The sequence below is a fragment of the Silurus meridionalis genome, chromosome 4 (assembly GCF_014805685.1).
Source record: "Silurus meridionalis isolate SWU-2019-XX chromosome 4, ASM1480568v1, whole genome shotgun sequence".
In the NCBI taxonomy this organism is placed as follows: domain Eukaryota; kingdom Metazoa; phylum Chordata; class Actinopteri; order Siluriformes; family Siluridae; genus Silurus; species Silurus meridionalis.
The window spans coordinates 39,110,090-39,128,427 of NC_060887.1; the positions used below are offsets into that span (position 1 = coordinate 39,110,090).

At 38.4% G+C, this 18,338-nt stretch overlaps 2 protein-coding genes across 5 annotated transcripts; one reads left to right on the forward strand and one right to left on the reverse strand.

Moving 5' to 3' along the window:
• On the reverse strand, positions 1-3,117 carry LOC124384341 (enkurin-like). Of its 3 annotated transcripts, none has more exons than XM_046847109.1 (5): positions 3,051-3,117; positions 1,471-1,616; positions 1,138-1,370; positions 884-1,030; positions 1-235 (listed from the first exon to the last, which is right to left on the reverse strand). In XM_046847109.1, exons 2-5 carry the CDS (start codon positions 1,547-1,549, stop codon positions 62-64), a joined length of 633 nt encoding a protein of 210 aa, XP_046703065.1. In that variant the 5' UTR covers positions 1,550-1,616; positions 3,051-3,117; the 3' UTR covers positions 1-61. The 3 variants fall into 3 exon arrangements, with proteins under 3 accessions (XP_046703065.1, XP_046703064.1, XP_046703066.1); XM_046847108.1 differs by lacking the exon at positions 3,051-3,117 and adding an exon at positions 2,668-2,933; XM_046847110.1 differs by lacking the exon at positions 3,051-3,117 and adding an exon at positions 2,668-2,771 and having other exon boundaries at positions 1,471-1,699.
• A 1,477-nt stretch (positions 3,118-4,594) lies between these two features.
• Positions 4,595-9,259, forward strand: LOC124384331 (threonine synthase-like 1). 2 transcript variants are annotated; one of them, XM_046847084.1, is made up of 3 exons: positions 4,609-4,659; positions 4,818-4,888; positions 5,860-9,259. In XM_046847084.1, exon 3 carries the CDS (start codon positions 5,883-5,885, stop codon positions 8,079-8,081), a length of 2,199 nt encoding a protein of 732 aa, XP_046703040.1. In that variant the 5' UTR covers positions 4,609-4,659; positions 4,818-4,888; positions 5,860-5,882; the 3' UTR covers positions 8,082-9,259. The 2 variants fall into 2 exon arrangements, with proteins under 2 accessions (XP_046703039.1, XP_046703040.1); XM_046847083.1 differs by lacking the exon at positions 4,818-4,888 and having other exon boundaries at positions 4,595-4,659.
• The last annotated feature ends 9,079 nt before the right edge of the window (positions 9,260-18,338 follow it).

Sequence of the window (18,338 nt, forward strand, 5' to 3'; positions counted from 1 at the left end):
GGTGTGTGTGTGTGTGTGTGTGTGTGTGTGTGTGTGTGTGTGTGTGTGTGTGTGTGTGTGATTAGTTGTTGGTGATGTAGATGGTTTTGTATCTCTCGATCAGCTCCATGTCTTTCTCCAGCTGCTTCATCTCTGACTCCAGTCTCTCCTTCCTGCATTTCTTAGACTTGGTGTCGGTGATCAGTGACAGACCCTGATACTGATGATGAAGCTCATCCCAGTTCTGCTTTAGACCCTGATATGTATACACACACACACACACACACACACACACACACACACACACAGGATGAAGTGTTTAAAACAGAGTCATGTCTGAGTCACTTCTTTAGGTGTGGGTGTGTATATAAGTTTGTGTGTCAGGAAGTGTGAGAGTGAGTGCGTAATTGTGTGTGTTTAATTTGAGTGTAAGTGCATATGTGTGTGAGTCTTTCTAAATAGGAGAGTGTGTTTGTGAGAGAGAGTTTGTGTGTGTGTTTGTGTATGTTTGTGTGTATATGTGTGTGTTTGTGTGTATGTATGTGTGTGTTTGTGTGTATATATATGTGTGTTTGTGTATATATGTGTGTGTGTGTGTGTATCTGTGTGTGTGTGTTTGTGTGTGTGTGTGTGTGTATCTGTGCGTGCATGTGTGTGCGTGCATGTGTGTGTGTATTTGTATGTATGTGTGTGTGTGTGTGTATGTGTGTTTGTGTGTATCTGTGTGTGTGTGTTTGTGTGTGTATATGTGTGTGTGTATGTGTGTGTGTGTTTGTGTGTGTGTGTGTGTGTTTGTGTGTGTGTATGTGTGTTGTGTGTATATATATGTGTGTGTGCATGCGTGTGTGTATTTGTATGTGTGTGTGTGTGTGTGTGTGTGTGTGTGTGTGTGTGTGAGTCTCACATGCAGTATATCCTGTCGTTCTTCCTCACAGAGCTGTTTCATGGCTCCCTCCTTCATCCTCTCCTTCATGTAGCGATTGTACTCCTCCTGTGCTCTCCTCACCTCCTCCTGCCTCTGACTCAGGTACTCTGGGATCTGACCGTAATCCTGACACACACACACACACACACACACACACACACACACACACGCATTTACAATGTAGTGATACTATAGACCCTTGTTCCATTGCTCCACACCTTCTTCTCTCTCACCGTTTTCTTGATATACTTTGGGACGAGGCCTGAGTTCTCCAGCAGCTCCTTGTCTCCATGTTTGGTGCGGACGTATGCAGGTTGAGGTTTACGTGGAACCGCCATCCTGTTCTCCACAGCATTGCTTCTCACAAAGTCTCGTTTGGTGTGGACTCCGGCAGGTGGGGCCTCGGTTCTGGGCGGGACGGGAGGCTTCCTGGGCTGAACCTCGTCTCTGTACAAGAACGGCTTTTCTGAGGAGAACAGGGTGCTGGTGTGACCATCACTTTCATTACATCCTCATTATCATTAGTGTGTGTATATGGTGCATCGCTACTGATCTCAGGCTCTTACTCTCAGGAAGTTTGGGCTCCTTGGAGTGTTTCTGCAGGAACTTTTCTGGAGAAGGCACTTCCACTTTAGCTGGACCCATGGTCCTGTTGGAGCCTTTGTTCTGCTGCTGCTCCTGTTTTACCTGCTCTTTGAACTGTGACGTGTATCTGTTAATACACACATCGTCGTCATCCTCTTCGTCATCTTCAAACTTTGATCGGAGTAATTTATGGACTTTCCCTCACAAACTCTTTCAAGCCAAATAAAATGAAAGAACTTTATTTTCATCAGAAATATTTCTCCTGTAACCTTCACCTGAGCAGATTCTGGCGAAATGTATCTTCAGTACAGTGTGTTGTTTGTAAAAATGAATATTAAAGACACTTGTTTTTCATGTTTGTTCATTCGTATGTTTCCTGTTGATCATTTGGCATCTTTGTGTGTGTTTTCTACATACAGAATTGTGTAGTGCTACGCTCTATTTCTCTGTGTTTTATTTATTTATTTATTTATTTATTTATTTATTTATTTATTTATCATTATTTCCAACAATATTAAAGCCTTTAAGACCATCTGACTGTGTCATCTCGGAGATATTTATAATATATATCATGTGTATAATATTTATAATATTTTAAAATCATTTTATTCAGGTCCTTTTTTATACTCTTAGCATTGTTGTGTATGTTTTGAAGGTAATAAATAAATCACTCAATAAATAAAGACTATGTCACAGTGTTATTTGTTTGATATTTATGCAGTTGTGTAATATGTAACACTTATTTCTTTCTTATACCCCTTGGTATGTATGTTTTGAAAGTTATATAGAGCAATAATAATAATAATAATAATAATAATAATAATAATAAAATAATAGTAATAACAATAATATTCCAAATAGTCATAATAATAATGATAAAAATAATAACAACAATTTCAGCTATAATGATACTACTACTAATAATAATATTAATAATAATAGTGAATAAGTGAAGCTGAAATCTGATTGGATAGAAACTCTAAACTAGAAGAGCTGAATTCGAGAGAAAAAAAGCTATAAAAATAAAAAGAATAAACTATTGGGAATAATTTATTAAATATTCATGTACATAAATAATGAGAATATTGTTTATTTATAGTATTATAGTATGTTCCATGTTGACTATAGTGACTATTAGTATTAAATGCAGTCTTTCTGCAGTGTAAAGGAACTCGTACCTGGGAGCTTTTTCTCTGTTGGTCTCCTCTCTGGGTATCAGGTAATAAAAGGTCTCAGGAGGATGAATTACACTCGACATTGTGACTTTAACACGAAACTAAATACAAACTTACAAAATACTCAAAACTAAAAAAAATACTAAAAACCAATGTATGAATTAAAGCTCTGCGGATAGACACAACTACAGGAGCACAATTTGTTTTCTTCTGACGTTACCATGAGAACTGTTGCCTAGCAACAGCTCCGCCTACTCCACTTGATCTTTTTTTACTCCTTTTTATTTTACTGTTTTATGTATAAACAATTAACCTCCGAAACACAAATCAATAAGTTCTAAAATTAACAAATAATATAATGTAAAAGAAAAAAAATTGTTACGTACACTTCCGCTCTGTTTGTCTCTAATTCCGGTTTCAAGCGGGCTGAACTCCCCCCTTACCTCCACCCCCCGCGCGCACACGTGTACCACGTGACCAAGTACACCGTGAACGCGCTTGGGAGTTAAAACGAATTCTGTACATATAGTATTTTGTAAATAGATAATTATATTTCTTAATGACTATTTTATTGTTTTCTAGACTGAAAGCGCTCTGATTACACTGTGCTTTATACAGAATGATTAATATTTAACATATTAATGCATATATAATAATAAAATCGTATATAACAGATATATATTTTAAGGACATTTATAAGTTTTTATTAATATTGAATACAATGCTAAGTTTTGTGTGCTGTCCAGGAATTTAACCTCATACCCCATACTTTAATAACATTCCATGAAGTAAAAAGTTCAGAATCTGTTTTATTATCAATAAGGTGAAGGATCTTTTAGAAAATACCTCTAAAATGATCTCTACTACCAGCCTGTTTATAACCAGAGAAAAAAACAAACAAAACAAAGAAGATATTTTGGATGTCGATCTTTTTCTTTCTGTGGTGCTGATGATGAACCTGTGGTGTATTTTCATCACAATGTCTTTTTTCCACACAGAGTAGTTTTGTTTGGTTACAATGAGTATTAAAAAAACCTGATTTTTACATTTAAGTGTGCTAAGCCTTTAATCTGTGTTTTGTTTGGCACTGAAATTCTCTAAGGAAAAATCATTTAGGTCCATGTCACTGTGTCATCTGTTAGATATTTATAATATAATATAATATAATATAATATAATATAATATATATATATATATATAATATGTATGGTATTTTATAATAATAATTGTATGTGTTACTCCAGTTTTCCCCTTCAGTTACTTTAATACCCCTGACATTGTTGTGCACAGAAGTCCTAAAAGGCCATGCACTATAATATCTTTTCCTTCTTTTTTTCCTTCTTTCTTTCTTTCTTTCTTTCTTTCTTTCTTTCTTTCTTTCTTTCTTTCTTTCTTTCTTTCTTTCTTTCTTCTTTCTTTCTTTCTTTCTTTCTTTCTTTCTTTCCTTCTTTCTTTCTTTCTTTCTTTCTTTCTTTCTTCTTTCTTTCTTTCTTTCTTTCTTTCTTCTTTCTTTCTTTCTTGTTTTCTCGTGATCACGACTTAGTTTTCTCCAAACGCCCAGCCCGGGGCATGTCCACGTGTCCGCTACCATAAATAATGATCATTATTATACAGGATGATGCCTCTAGAACATGCTCTTATGCCGAATACGCAGAAAGATGAAGTAGTGATCCTGAGAGAATGGTGTTTGTGTCACAAGAAAACAAGAAAGAAAAAATGATTATAATGTATGGCCTTTTATGACTTCTATAGATGTGAATGTTTGACTTTGAATGCATGTTTTAAAAGTAAATAATAATATTAATAATAATAATAATAATAATAATATTGTTATAATTGCTATTGTTATTATTATTATTATTATTATTGTTGTTGTTGTTGTTGTTGAAAAGTAAATAAAACACACATCCGCTCTTGTTTGTCTTCACTTCCGGTGACACGTGACTTCTTTCCCGACGCCCTGATGCGCACGGAGTGTGCGCGCGTGCGAGCTCTGTGAGTAAATAATGTATTTACGTGTTTTTTTTGTTGTTGTTATTAAATATATGTGAGAAAAAAAGTATATATTTATATCTTTTTATATACACGTGTCTACACATCCGCTCTGTTTTCTTTCACTTCCGGTTTCCTTGACGTTGAACACCACGTGACAGAGTTCATTTCCAGAAGGCAATCAGAACTGTGAATATACTCAAATCTAAATTCCTCCTTTAGCTGGAATCATGTGTGTATAATCTCCTTTTATTTAGTTTGTTTCACTTTATTTATGATAGTTCATTATAATATGAATGTCAGCCTTTTTTGTATTTTAATAAAAATAAATAAAAAGAAAAGATGCATAACATTAAATTGCTTGTGATTTTTTTATTAGTGCAATTTTAAATTATTAATTTATTATTATTAATAATATTTGTGATCATTTGAACAGTTTGCATTTTTAAAACAATTTTATATAAAATGTCTGCTTGGTTATATAATATATAAAATAATGTTTGATAAAAGATAATCAAATGAATGCAGTACACTTTTTTATTATACTGATTTACAGTAATCAATTAAATTGGTACACATTAAATTGATTGAATAAAATGAAATGAAAATAAATAAATAAATAATATTTGTTAGGCCTATTTAGGTAGATCATATGTGTATGTAAGTGTGTGTGTTTTACATATTTAATTTTCTAAATATATGATCTTCTTAACTGTTCTACTTATTTCAGCATAATTTAACAAATGTCTTCATTCCTTCCATCCTTCATTCATTCGCTCCCTCGCTATGTAGAATTGTCAGTGTTTTCTCCTTTAAAAGAAATCCTTATTGCTAGTGTTAACCGATAGCCAATTCCTGGTTAGCGGCTAATGCTAGCACTGTAGATTCTTTAGCGTTTTTATGCATGCACAAAACAAATCGTATTTCCGGTGCGAAGCAGTGACACTGTGCTAACTATAGTTCATTTTTTTATAAACCTGTGATTGTTGTGTAGGTTTCAAAGTTTAAAAATCATTAAAAAGATACTCAAACTGAGAGAATAAACAAACTTACAAACTCAAACTGCGAGACTAAGCAAACTAAGCTCCAGTTGAGGCTTCAAATGTAACCATATATATTTAGCCTCAACTGGAGCTTAATCTACTTACAAATCCCAAACTAATCCCCAACGCCACTAAATCGTTGTTATTTTTTCCTCCCCAGATCCTTTTTTCCTTAAAGCCAAAATGATGACGAGACACTCATTTCATTTGTTGTCCAAAATAGATAAACTGATATTCCATCGAATCTCCAGCTCATCTGCTCGCTCGTCCTTATCTATGATAACATCATGTCTATGTACAAAGACCCTCCAGGAAAGGAATGTTCTCCTTATGGGTCCTCCTGGGGCTGGAAAGACGTCAGTGGGACGTATTTTGTCCCACAGACTCGGGAAACCTGTAATCGATATAGACGATGATGTTCTGGAAAAGGCCTGGGGGATGACTGTAGCGGAGAAGCTGAAGCAAGTCGGGGGCGAACGGTTTATCGATGAAGAGGGCCAAGCTGTGTGTAACTTCTCCGCATCTGGATGTGTGATCTCGCTTACGGGATCGAACCCGCTTCACTCGGACACCATGCGGCACCTGAAACGCTCGGGTATCGCTCTGTATCTGGACGTAGACACTGAAGACATTGTGGAAAGGCTGAATAAAATGAAGGTGAACAGAATTGTAGGTCAGTGTTCTGGCGTCTCAATGAGGAAGATCCTAGAGTACAGAAAGCAGTTTTACGAGAAGTGGTTGGACGCAAGAGTGTTTTGTGGAAGGGGGGATACTTTAGAGGATATCGCTGAGAAAGTTGTCAGGGTTCTAGATAGATATCAGGACACTGAATCAGAGACCTACATCTCCACCAGGAACCATAGACATGCATCGAACAGTGACGTGAAGTTCTTCAGCGATGTTGCCGTGGAGGGATTAGCTCCCTGTGGAGGGCTTTACGTACCTAATAAAGGATTCCCAAAACTGGAAACTTCTGAATGGATACGATTAGCAGACATGTCTTATCCCGAGCGTGCTTCGGTCATACTCGAGAAGTGCATACATCCACTGGATATCGCTCCATCAGAACTTCGCTCGATGGTTAAGCGAGCCTACGGGCAGAACTTTGCTGCCAAATCAGTGGCACCTGTTAAGCATCTTGCTGAGAATCAGTACATTCTGGAGCTCTTCCATGGTCCCACTGCTTCCTTTAAGGACCTGTCACTTCAATTAATGCCACAGCTCTTTGCTCACTGCCTTCCACAGATGTGCAACTACTTGATCCTTGTGGCCACGTCTGGGGACACAGGAAGTGCAGTTCTTAGTGGGTTCAGCAACCTCAGAGAAAGTGACAGGCAGCGCATTGGTGTGTTGGTGTTTTTCCCTGAGCGAGGTGTTAGTGCCATACAGAAACTGCAGATGACTGGTTTTAAGGGAAGCAACACCAGGTCTGTTAGTGTCTTCTCAGACTTTGACTTTTGCCAGAGGGCCATCAAGGGCATATTCTGTGATTTGAGACTCACTGGCTACTTTGCAGTAGAATACGCTACTGTTCTTAGCACGGCTAACTCCATCAACTGGGCGAGGCTACTTCCGCAGGTGGTCTACCACTCCTCTGCATACCTGGACCTCCTCAGAGATGGCGTGGTGAAATTTGGGCAGCCCATCGATGTGTCCATCCCGACTGGAAACTTTGGAAACACCATGTCTGCCATTTACGCTAAACAAATGGGTGTCCCAATAAGAAACATAATTTGTGCCTCTAATCACAACTGCATAGTTTCAGATTTTATCTCGACTGGTCAGTACGATCTCCGAGGCAGGAAACTTAAACTATCAAATTCCCCTTCTATTGACATTCTGAAGTCTTCAAATCTCGAACGGTTTCTGTATCATGCATCTGGTCGGGATGGTAAACTTGTCCAGGACTTGTTTGAACGCCTTGAGAAAGATCAACACTTCACCGTGTCGGAGGAGCTATTACAGAGCGTTCGGCAGGATGTGGAGGCAGGGTGGTGCTCCGAGGATGACTGCCTGAATACTATTCAGGAGGTGCACTCCAAAACAGGATACATCATGGACACTCATACCGCCGTAGCTAAATCGGTGGCTGACCGGCTGCATGATAAGATGTGCCCAGTTGTTCTGTGTTCCACTGCACATTTCGGGAAATTTGCTCCTGCCGTTCTTAAAGCCCTACGCTGTCCCGATGTCCCTCGTGACCCTCTGGAGCAGTTGGATGCCCTGTGTGCTATTGCAGGCCAAGAGCTAATGCATAAAACTCTGTATGAGAGTGTGAGACACGAGGCAAATGCTCCACATACAGTGTGTCCGCCTGATTTCAGTGTTTTAACAGATGAGGTGGAATCTATGATACATGACTCATTTCTGAAGCTCAGGTAGGTCAGGGCTTAATCCGGGCTGGAAGCAGGAAGTAAGGAGCTGCAGTGGCATCTAATGGCAACCTTTGGATCGGCAGATTTCTAAAGTCAGTATCTTGCACAAAAAACCCTATTGAACCCCAATCAACTTGACGCATCTGCACACATATAAACATGGCCAGAAATGCCTTTAAACGTAGTGTTTAAATAGGGGTGGAGTCAAAGAGGAGACTGGGTAAAGAAACCAATAAAGAAATGAAACATTTCATAGTAAAAAACTGACCTGTAATTACTTTATAATAACTTTATAATAACCTGTGTCGCCAACAACAACAATCACTGACCAGCTGAACTCACATGGATTTGATGGATTTATTTTCTCATCAATTATTAAAATAAGCTTAGTTTAACAATATACTATATAATATACCATTAAGGACACATGTATTGGGACACCCAAATTTCCCAGCCATATTTGGTTTTTCCTTGTTGTATACCATCAATTGCTGGAGCAAATTCAGATGTACAATTTACAATTGTGCCCTAGTCCAGATCCATGAAGATCTGCTTTACATGGGTTGGAGTGGAAGATCTCCTGCTACAGAACTCCAACCCTATTAAACACCTTTGGGATGAATGTGAATGTTGACTGAACCTTCAGGCTTTCTCACCTTACCTTCATCACTACCTGACTTTACTAACACCATTGTTTCTGAATGACCTAAAATCTCCACAAAATCCCAGAATGAATAAATGTGGAGTTCACAAAAAGAAGCACAAACCAATCCTATGGTCAGGTGTCCACAAATATATCAACTGGGAAATTCCTCACTATCCAACTATCTATTAGAGCTGCTGAAGATCCTCCTATACGTGAAAATATTTGCACCTGTATCTCCTGAACATGCTTCCTAGATGGCAGTGTTGCTTTTCTTTAAATTCTGGCACATGCATTTTTTTAGCAGTTCCATAGAAGAACCACCAGAACCTTCAACCAGTTTGCGGGGTCTGGCCCTGGGGGTGTGGGTTTGTTGTTGGGGGTGTATCAGTTTGCACTGTTTGCAAATTAAGATAGCGGTTCTTTATTGTGCATTTTGCCCTTAAAGGACCGCTATCTTAATTTGCATAAACTGGTCCAAGATTGGAGACTCCAGGTCTAAAGAACTGTTTATAATTGTTCAATTAAAACCATTAAAATCACTTTGTTGCGTTTGTTTCAAACATCGTTCCTGAGCAAAACTACAATATATGATCATATAATATTTACATAATTGTACATATACAGAATTTGGCTGAAAGTATTGGGACACCTGTCTATATGTGGTTGGTTTCAAACTGTTAGTTGTTAGTAAGTTGAAAGCACACAAGTGAATAAGATTTGAATAGATTTTTCCATCACTTGAACCAGGAGACCCAAACCCCTGTGCACAAAGCCAGCACCATGAAGATATGCTTTACATGGTTTGGAGGAAGATCTCCTGCTATAGAGCTCCAACCCTCCTCACCTACATCAGTACCTGACTAATGTGACTTTGTGCCTAAATAATCTCCAAAAGAACCCTCTAAAATCTAGCTAAACTTCTTATCAGAAGAGTGGGGGACAAATTGAACTTACAGCAAATGGGAACTAGTTCTGGAATAGGATATTCAAGAAGAAATCAACTCTTATGCTCAGGTGTCCATAAACTTTTATCCATATAGTGTATGAGGACAATTTAGAAATCTGCACTATTAAGATTTGAAATGTAATGTACATAAAGTTTACGTCCAGAGGGCATGTAGAGACAGAGAAGGTACCACAGACTTCAGGGAGGTCTGGGATATAAGTTTGTCCACCACACCACCATCAGCAAACCTGATGAAAACATTCCAGTTCACAAAAACACTATGAATTCATCCTCACGGCCCGGGAAAACAAGGAAGACGATTATCTTCATCACTTTTGTGTCATAAAATATTCATAAAAACAATTATTCAAGCGGTTCATGGAGAATGCTGAATATGGAGCTGGTGATTTAATTAACATTAGATGAGCTCATTAATACCCCGCATCAGAGATACACATATATTAGTTTTAATGCTTGAATATTCATGTAACTACAGTATTTTATAATAAGTTAGTATTTTATAATAAATTATAACGAACTTCGTGGTCTACTTAGTTTTATATACGCCTGTGGGCGTAGAAATGGTTTTTGAACATCTCATTCCACATTTATTTATAAATTTGCTTATAAATCTGTAAAAGAGAATGTGATTGGACCGTGCTATTAAAAGAAAACATGTCTCACTGTCTTGCATGTTATTTTCACTGTAAAGTGATGCCTCGGTACAAAGGTGGTCGCATTTTGCTTATTTCGATTTGTTTGGTATATTTTATTGTTTATTCGATAGTATTTATAGAAATTACATCATTAGGAGATTTGCATAGTCAATATCGAACACAGCAACAACTTATGAACAAATTCATGCTACGAACATAACTCGTTCGTAAAGTGGGGAGCGCCTGTATATAATCTTTGCAATATAGATTTAGCAATTACTACATTTATCTTAAAAACTTTGTCTCAATCTTCTCGACTTACGAATGATCGACTTACAAACACTTTTCCGGTCGCTATTTACATTTACATTTGCGGCATTTAGCAGATGCCCTTATCCAGAGCGACGTACAAAAGTGCTTTAAATCTCTAGTAATTAATAAATCTAGACTGTACACAAGATTACAAACTTATTATAAATGTAACCCTAGAATTCTACAAACTTGGAAAGTGCTAATTTAAGTGTTTCAGGAAGAGGCAGGTCTTCAGTCGTCGCTTGAAGAGAACCAGGGTCTCCACTGTACGACATCTAGGGGAAGTTCATTTCACCACCTCGGTGCCAGAACAGAGAAGAGCATTGAAGTGTACTTACCTCTTATTCTGAGAGAAGGTGGTACCAGTCGAGCAGTGCTGGAGGATCTCAGACAGCGTGGTGCAGTGCGAGATGTGATGAGGTCTCTGAGGTAAGATGGCGCTGGTCCATTTTTGGCCTTGTAGGCAAACATCAGTGTTTTGAATCTGATACATGCAGCTACTGGAAGCCAGTGAAGGGAGCGCAGCAGTGGGGTGGGAGAACTTGGGCTGATTGAACACAAGCCGTGCAGCTGCGTTTTGGATCATTTGCAGTGGACGGATAGCATTCAGGGGAAGACCTGCCAGCAGAGAGTTGCAGTAGTTGAGTCTTGAAATCACAAGAGATCTACGCTATCTATTTCGTAAGTCTGGGGCTACCTGTAAATCCATATATTATTACCTACTGCACCTTCTGTACATTTATCACCCTCATCACTGTACATATGGACCCTGAAACCGTTATTTATCACACTGTTATTTATTGTGAACAGGCCACTTATGCATTTCTGGTTAGATGCTAATTGCATTTTATAGGCTCTGTACATGAACCTTACACAACCACAATACTGTTGAATCTAATCTAATCTAATCTAATCTAATCTAATCCGAATGCACAGAAAGTACAAGAGAGAATTTAAAAGAGCGTCCTGTTTTCCGGGAGTTTCAGTCAACATCGAGATCCGACACATTTTTCAGTTGTCATAACGAATTTGACTAAATGTGATTGTAATTCTTTCAGATGTACAATAATTCTATATTGCACTCACACAAACATCATGCAGAAATATTTAATGTTGTGTCTACAGAATTTCTGAGGTAAGTGCAAGACAACTCATATAGACAACATAAGCATAGGAATGTGAACAGGCACGTATTATAGCAAGCTAATTAGATCTGGACACTGTGATATTGAGTAAAGTAACTATCTGGATTGTATATTATCTAGCATTATATAGAAAAAAAACACTAACAACACTATAAAACTACACACACTTTAGCTGCTTACTTTATTTGGTTCCTTTCCTTCAACCGTTTTCTTAGCAGCTAGCTCAGAATGCTAATTGCTATTCAACAGGTCCGGTTGTCGCAGGTGTTTGCTCCCATTCAAATGGTAGTCAAAAGTACATTTGCGATCTAACATTTTATTTAATTAATAAATGGTAGCTAGCTACAACTAGCTAGCTAGCTATAACTTTCCAAGTGATGTACATATTCACAATTACAAGAAAAGACTCCCCAAGGCAAAACTTCTAATCTAATCAAGGCTAGGAGAAATGATTCTAAGGTATTAATAGTGTCCATAGCGATGTTGTATGAAGAGGAATACATTCTCACAAGACTATATGGATACTAGTGAGTTTACTACTTATGGTATAGGAACAATTTCTGTGATTTCTGTTCATTAAAAAAATAAAACAGCATTTTATCACTCAGTTGTAAAAGCTGGCCACAATTCCACATGGCCAATGAATCTATTTTGTGGCATCAATCAGTCTTGTTTTGACTCTGTCACCCCATTGGACAAGCACTGGCATCAAAGTCTATTGTGAAAGGCCACATAATTGGGATGAACCTGCCCTCCCTCCCTATGTACACTTCCTATGTCTGGGAGACTCATAAGAGTCCCCTCACACCCTGCATACAGTTTGTCCAGAGTCTTTCCCTCGGGCAGGCCATACAGACTGACCCAAACACAGACAGCCAGACTCCAAAATAGCTTTTTCTTTCTGGTGGCCATTTATTTATATCTGGTGGCCATTGCATTTATGACTTTTGGCTGACTTTTTGTTTAATCTAGAGTGACTTGATGGATAAGGGCCTTGCTCAAGGGCCCAGCAATGGCAGGTTGATGGTACTTGAATTTGAACTCATGACCTTTTAATCAGACGTCCTTATACTTGGCCAATAAGGCTGAATCTGATATATATTATTTGAGAGCATGTATTTTCGAAACATGAGACGTGGATATTTATTATTTGATTGATTATGGCTTGTGTGACTGATAATGTTTTGTAAAAAGTTTTCTTTATTAATAGCATTCATCATTTTCTTTTGCATAAAGGTAACAAAAAAGGGAGTGGCATATTATTTAATAGGAATAATTCTGTCTTTCCGCTAAGTGTGTAAGGAACTGGATTCTGGCACCGAAAGCCACAAGTTCAAATTCCAGTCACACCAAGGCCTCAGAGCAAGGCCCTTAACCCCATAGCTGCTCAGATGTATAAATGAGATAAATGTAGGTCACACTGCATAAGAGGTTCTGCTAAATGCCAAAAAAAAAAAAATTAATGTAAATATTGACGATTCAGTCGTGAAAGTCCTCAGTATTGAATCAAAAATAAAATAAGAAGTAGTATCAATTTAAATAATCTACTAGAACACTGCAATATATTTTATCAAGCCCTTTAACCTAAGAGTCACATGACCTGAATTAACCAATAAGGGAACAGGTCACCGTTATAAGCGTTGTTTGTGTTTATGACAAACTGCCACAAGATGGAGGTAAAGAACAGAGACGCCAATAAAGAATTTTCCTTTTGATTCCACTTCATATTATTGTTATTCATATATTAATTTAATTTTTGAGAAAAAACTCAATGCTGCATGTGACTTTAGATGGTCAGAGGTGGTTATAATACAGGAGGTTATACAGGTGTTGGACAGATGCCCTCATACAGACTGACCTACAGCCGAGCAGGTGATGGTTCAGGGACTTGCATAAAATGAATTTGGTGATCCTGGGATTTGAACTTGTGTCCTTCCAATCCAGATCCATTGCTCTAAACACTCAGCTATAGTACCACCTCCCTACAGGACTCAAACTCTTGATGTCACCCAAATGAGGATGGGTTCCCCTTTTGAGTCTGGTTCCTCTCAAGGTTTCTTCCTCATTACATCTAAGGGAGTTTTTCCTTGCCACAGTCGCCACGGCTGCTCATCAGGGATAAATGCACACCATTCACCTTGACTGTTGATTTCTGTAAAGCTGCTTTGAGACAATGTCTGTTGTGAAAAGCACTATACAAATAAACTTGACTTGACTTGACTTGACTTGACTCAAGTCTAGCCTCATAGTCAATTATATTTTTTGTTTTTTACAGTTTTGGAGATGCTCTGACCCAGACGTCTAGACATCACAATTTATCAAACTCGCTCAAATCCTTACGCCCTGTTTCTAACATCAACTTTGAGGACAAAATGTTCACTTGCTGCCTAATAAATATATCCACACACTAACAGATGCCATGATGAAGAGATAATCAGTGTTATTCACCTCACCATTTCATAATGTTATAATTTCATAAGGTTTTGTCTGATCAGTGTATAATCCGAGGCAAAAAATCTGTGGTCTCTGATGTTCACAGACAGGAAATTAATGGGTGTTGCAATCATTTTTTTCCTTTGATAAAATTCTGTCAGTGGCAAAAGATTTCAGACTCTTTCCTAAAGTGAATTCTCCTAAGTCGACCGTCAGAAACCAAGCACCAATAGGAGCACACAATCTGATACAGCAGGGAAAGAAACTTATTGAGTTCTTGAGGGCAAGGTTGTTTTGGCCTGTTAAAAAGTTATTTTGGAGTCTGGCTGTCCCTGGTTTGATCAGTCTGTATTGCCTGCCAGAGGGAAGGAGATGGAACAGAAAGGTGTAGGGGTCCTTCAGCGTTCTCCCAGCCTGTTTCCTGACACTGGGCATGTACAGGTCCTAGAGTGAGGTCAAGTTGGTCTCTGCTGACAAAACTACTGTAGTTTCTGAAGTCAAAGCTTGTTTATTTGGGTGGCAATGCCAACACAAGACAGTGATTGATGCACACAGTGGTGGCCTGTAGAATTTGAACAACTTGGGGGAGCTTCTTGGGGAACTTGTGCTTTCGTTGTTGGTGGAGAAAGTACATCCTCTGGCCAAGTCAGAGACCAAACAGTTATGATTAAAAGCACGAATGATGTTCCTAATTGTGTTTTAGATCACAGACATTGTGTTTCCAAAGTTTCCAGTGGGCACGGACACATTGATGGGTTACCCCAATTTCATTGTCCCAATGTCTCTGAGGTGGTCCAGGTATGCAAAGGAGTGGTAGACCACCCACAAAGCAGCTTTATCTAGTCGATAGAGTAAGCTGTGATTAGAACAGTGGCGTATGTCGGAACTCAGTTCTCGACACATACTCCAATGCACACAACACAGCCTTGAGGCATCAAATGTCTTGTTGCGGGTCCTCTGGCGGAGGTCAAAAAGCCAATCATCTGCAGGTTCTGTACACTTACACCTCGCTCAGGCCACTTGATCCCAGTGGCCACTAGGATCAAGTAGCTACACAGGTGCAGAAGGCAGTGAGCAAAGAACTTTGCCAATAACTGTGGCCAGGCCCTTAAAGGAATCATTTTGAAAAAAAGTGGACAGTTCCATCATCTGTAACAAGGAGTTTTCAGTATGAGCATCTCTGAATTATTTCTGAATTCATCAGAGGTTCAACTTAAAGACTGTTGTATGGAATTCAAGTTCTTAATTAAACATTGTTGGAGACTTGTGCAGTTCTAAGACATGTCAGTGACATTTTTTTCCTAACTAACTGAAACTAAAAGTAACTGTTTCTTTTTTTTTTACTTTCCAGTAAACACAAGCACAACAACAATTGTCTCTTATCATATAATTGTAAGCGTCTCTCAGTGAGCATCTCAATTCAGTCAAGTTAAATTGAGCTTCTTGTCAACCAAGTGATGGACATATTCTAGACCTTCATCTCGTCCTCTTCACCACCTGGTGAGTAAACATTTCCAGCGCAACCTGCAGCGAGTCCAAGTCCGTGTCGGCACAGCGGGTGGATGCAAGCGAGCAAAAAGTAATCAAAGCAGTTTTCATAGGCAAAAACCTTGCATGGGAAAAGTTTATCCAATTAGGTGTAAAAGGTACAAATGAATAATGTACTTTCAGAAGTCTGTCAAACCACACAGGGTTACACTTTATCATGCCTCAGCAAGGCTTCGGTGACTTCTCACCCCGTGGAAAAGCACCGTTGTCCTCATTAGCATGCTATTAGCTGAAAGGAGCAGTATCTTGCAGTGTCATGGTCAGAATATCTGACCTTAATGAATTCCAGAGTCATTAAACATTCAGCCAGTCAAAGAGGGAGCAGAAGGAACAAGGGGTTCAACATGTGTTCTGCTTTAATAGGATTAGCTCCTGTGCTAGCTGCTGTAATCTCTTTAAGTGCATTACAAAACTTTGGGATTGTGCTAATCCATCCCCAGCAATTGCCTCTGACTTGACCGGGTTCAAGTTGAGTTTTAACCAGATCGACTGAGAGTTCAGGAGACTCAAAACCATACAGTACATGTGTGATGAAGTGGAGTCCGAACTACCATCAGACAACGACAATTATTTACCTAATACAGCACATATACAGATCCTTTATCAAATTTCTGTTATACCTCTGCACCTTCTGCTGATGCTGATTATAGAGTTTTATTAATAGAATTGAACAAATTTGTACTCATACATAAAAAGTCAGAGAACCAAAGCTAAGTGGTAGCTCAGTGGTAAAAATGCTGAAATTCTGATCAGAGGGGTTTTAGTTCAAATTCCAGCACCACCAAGCTTCCACTTTATAAGTTGCTCTAAATGAGGGTATCTGCCAAATGGCTTCAATGCTTTTTATTGCATTATCATTGCATACAATGTTGTAGAACTTCTGTAGAAGAGTCTGTTGTCAGTTATGGGAAATGGTACTGTAGGTCAATGATTAAGATGTGGGACATTGACATGAAAAGTTAAATGTCATTCAAATGATGTTCTGCCATCAAGCTGCCACAGCTGTGCCCTTGAGCAATGCCTTCAACCCTCAACTACTCACTTGTATAAAAAGATCATTGTATGCCGCTCTAAATGATAACCATTAGCCAATAAGCATAAATGTAAATGAACCTTATAGCATCTATAAATTGTAGTTGTGCTTGTGTAAAATGAATCAACACCTTTGGACCAATCAGAATTAAGAATTTAGCAATTATATACACAAATATGACATCTGGAAGTTATGTCATGCAGATGAACACCTCAGGAACAGAATCAGCAATGTACCTGCATTTGAAGGACAGATGAGGTGGTAGCTTAGTGGTTAAGTGATTAGACTCAAAACACTATAGTTAAGTGTGTTTGCCAAATGTTTTAAATGTAAATAGCACACTTTTGAGGACGAAAATGTCTTGGACAGTGAAGAGAAATAGTTTGAGAGAGGAGTGAAGGAGGCCATCTATGTCCAGATGGAAAATCCTTCTCTCAACAGACTTGGAATTCTTTGACACAACTTGTCTCCTTTTTTTTTTATGCTGCACTTTCATACATGCCCAAGAAGATCAAGACTTCTTGACACATCCACCAGAAAAGCCAAATCACACTTTTACTTTCAAATCTTACTCTGTTTCTAGGGTAGTTCCATCCTAACACCTCCCTCCCCACTCTCACCCACCAGGGAGTGGAGGATCCCCAACCATGGAGCATACAAATCTACGGAATCCTGCCAACTTCCATTAGACTAAAAGAGATGCTTGGATGAGTAGCAAAACATTTCAATCCAACCAGATAGTTGACATGACAGATAGTAGTCCACAAGTCCAGTTGACATGACTCAAATTTTAGATATTACTTCCAGATAACCGCACCTGGATGACTGAGAATCTTCACAGACACAAATACAACACATGATCTCAGTTATTGCATTCAGAGCAGATGAGGCACAGGTCATTCTGATTGCACCAGAAACCGATTTCAGACAGTATGTATCTTTTAAACCTTTCCATTGAGAACAAAGGTGTAAACTGATTGATATCCTGGATCTCGTTTCCACCAACAAAACTGACAAGGTTTCCATAGACAACTCAGGTCAGAAATATGAACCTGTCCTTCAAACTTCAAACCTGCACGAAAATAAGGAAGACAAAATTGATCAGTAGATTTGCTTCAGGACATGATAGCATGAGGGAAATCAAAACAAACTGACATGTTGGATGTAGGTTACTATATAACCTTTAAAAAGTGAAATTACTCCCTTTCATTCTTTATGTCTTTGTAGCTATTTGATTCACAGTCATTTCAGTATCCCGAAGCTCCTTTCAGAACCTGTTTCCCTGAAATTCTAGATAGATAGATAGATAGATAGATAGATAGATAGATAGATAGATAGATAGATAGATAGATAGACAGACAGGCAGACAGACAGACAGACAGACAGACAGACAGACAGATACTTTATTCATCCAAATAGGGAATGTACAAATTCCAGCAGTATCTAAAAACATAGTCAATAAGGCATGCAATAAATAAAAAAAAAATGTATAGATACTGAACTTAAGTTAAAGTTTAAGAAGACCTGTACAAAAAATGAGTGTTT

What these genes read in the sequence shown, in the direction of transcription:
- LOC124384341 (XM_046847108.1), bottom strand. Translation starts at nt 2,747, where the DNA reads ATGTCGAGTGTAATTCATCCTCCTGAGACCTTTTATTACCTGATACCC. An exon ending in GGAGCCCAAACTTCCTGAGA is followed by an intron (nt 1,371 to 1,470) that starts GTAAGAGCCTGA and finishes TGTTCTCCTCAG; the next exon opens with AAAAGCCGTTCTTGTACAGA. An exon ending in CAAAGTATATCAAGAAAACG is followed by an intron (nt 1,031 to 1,137) that starts GTGAGAGAGAAG and finishes TGTGTGTGTCAG; the next exon opens with GATTACGGTCAGATCCCAGA.
- LOC124384331 (XM_046847083.1), top strand. Translation starts at nt 5,883, where the DNA reads ATGATGACGAGACACTCATTTCATTTGTTGTCCAAAATAGATAAACTG.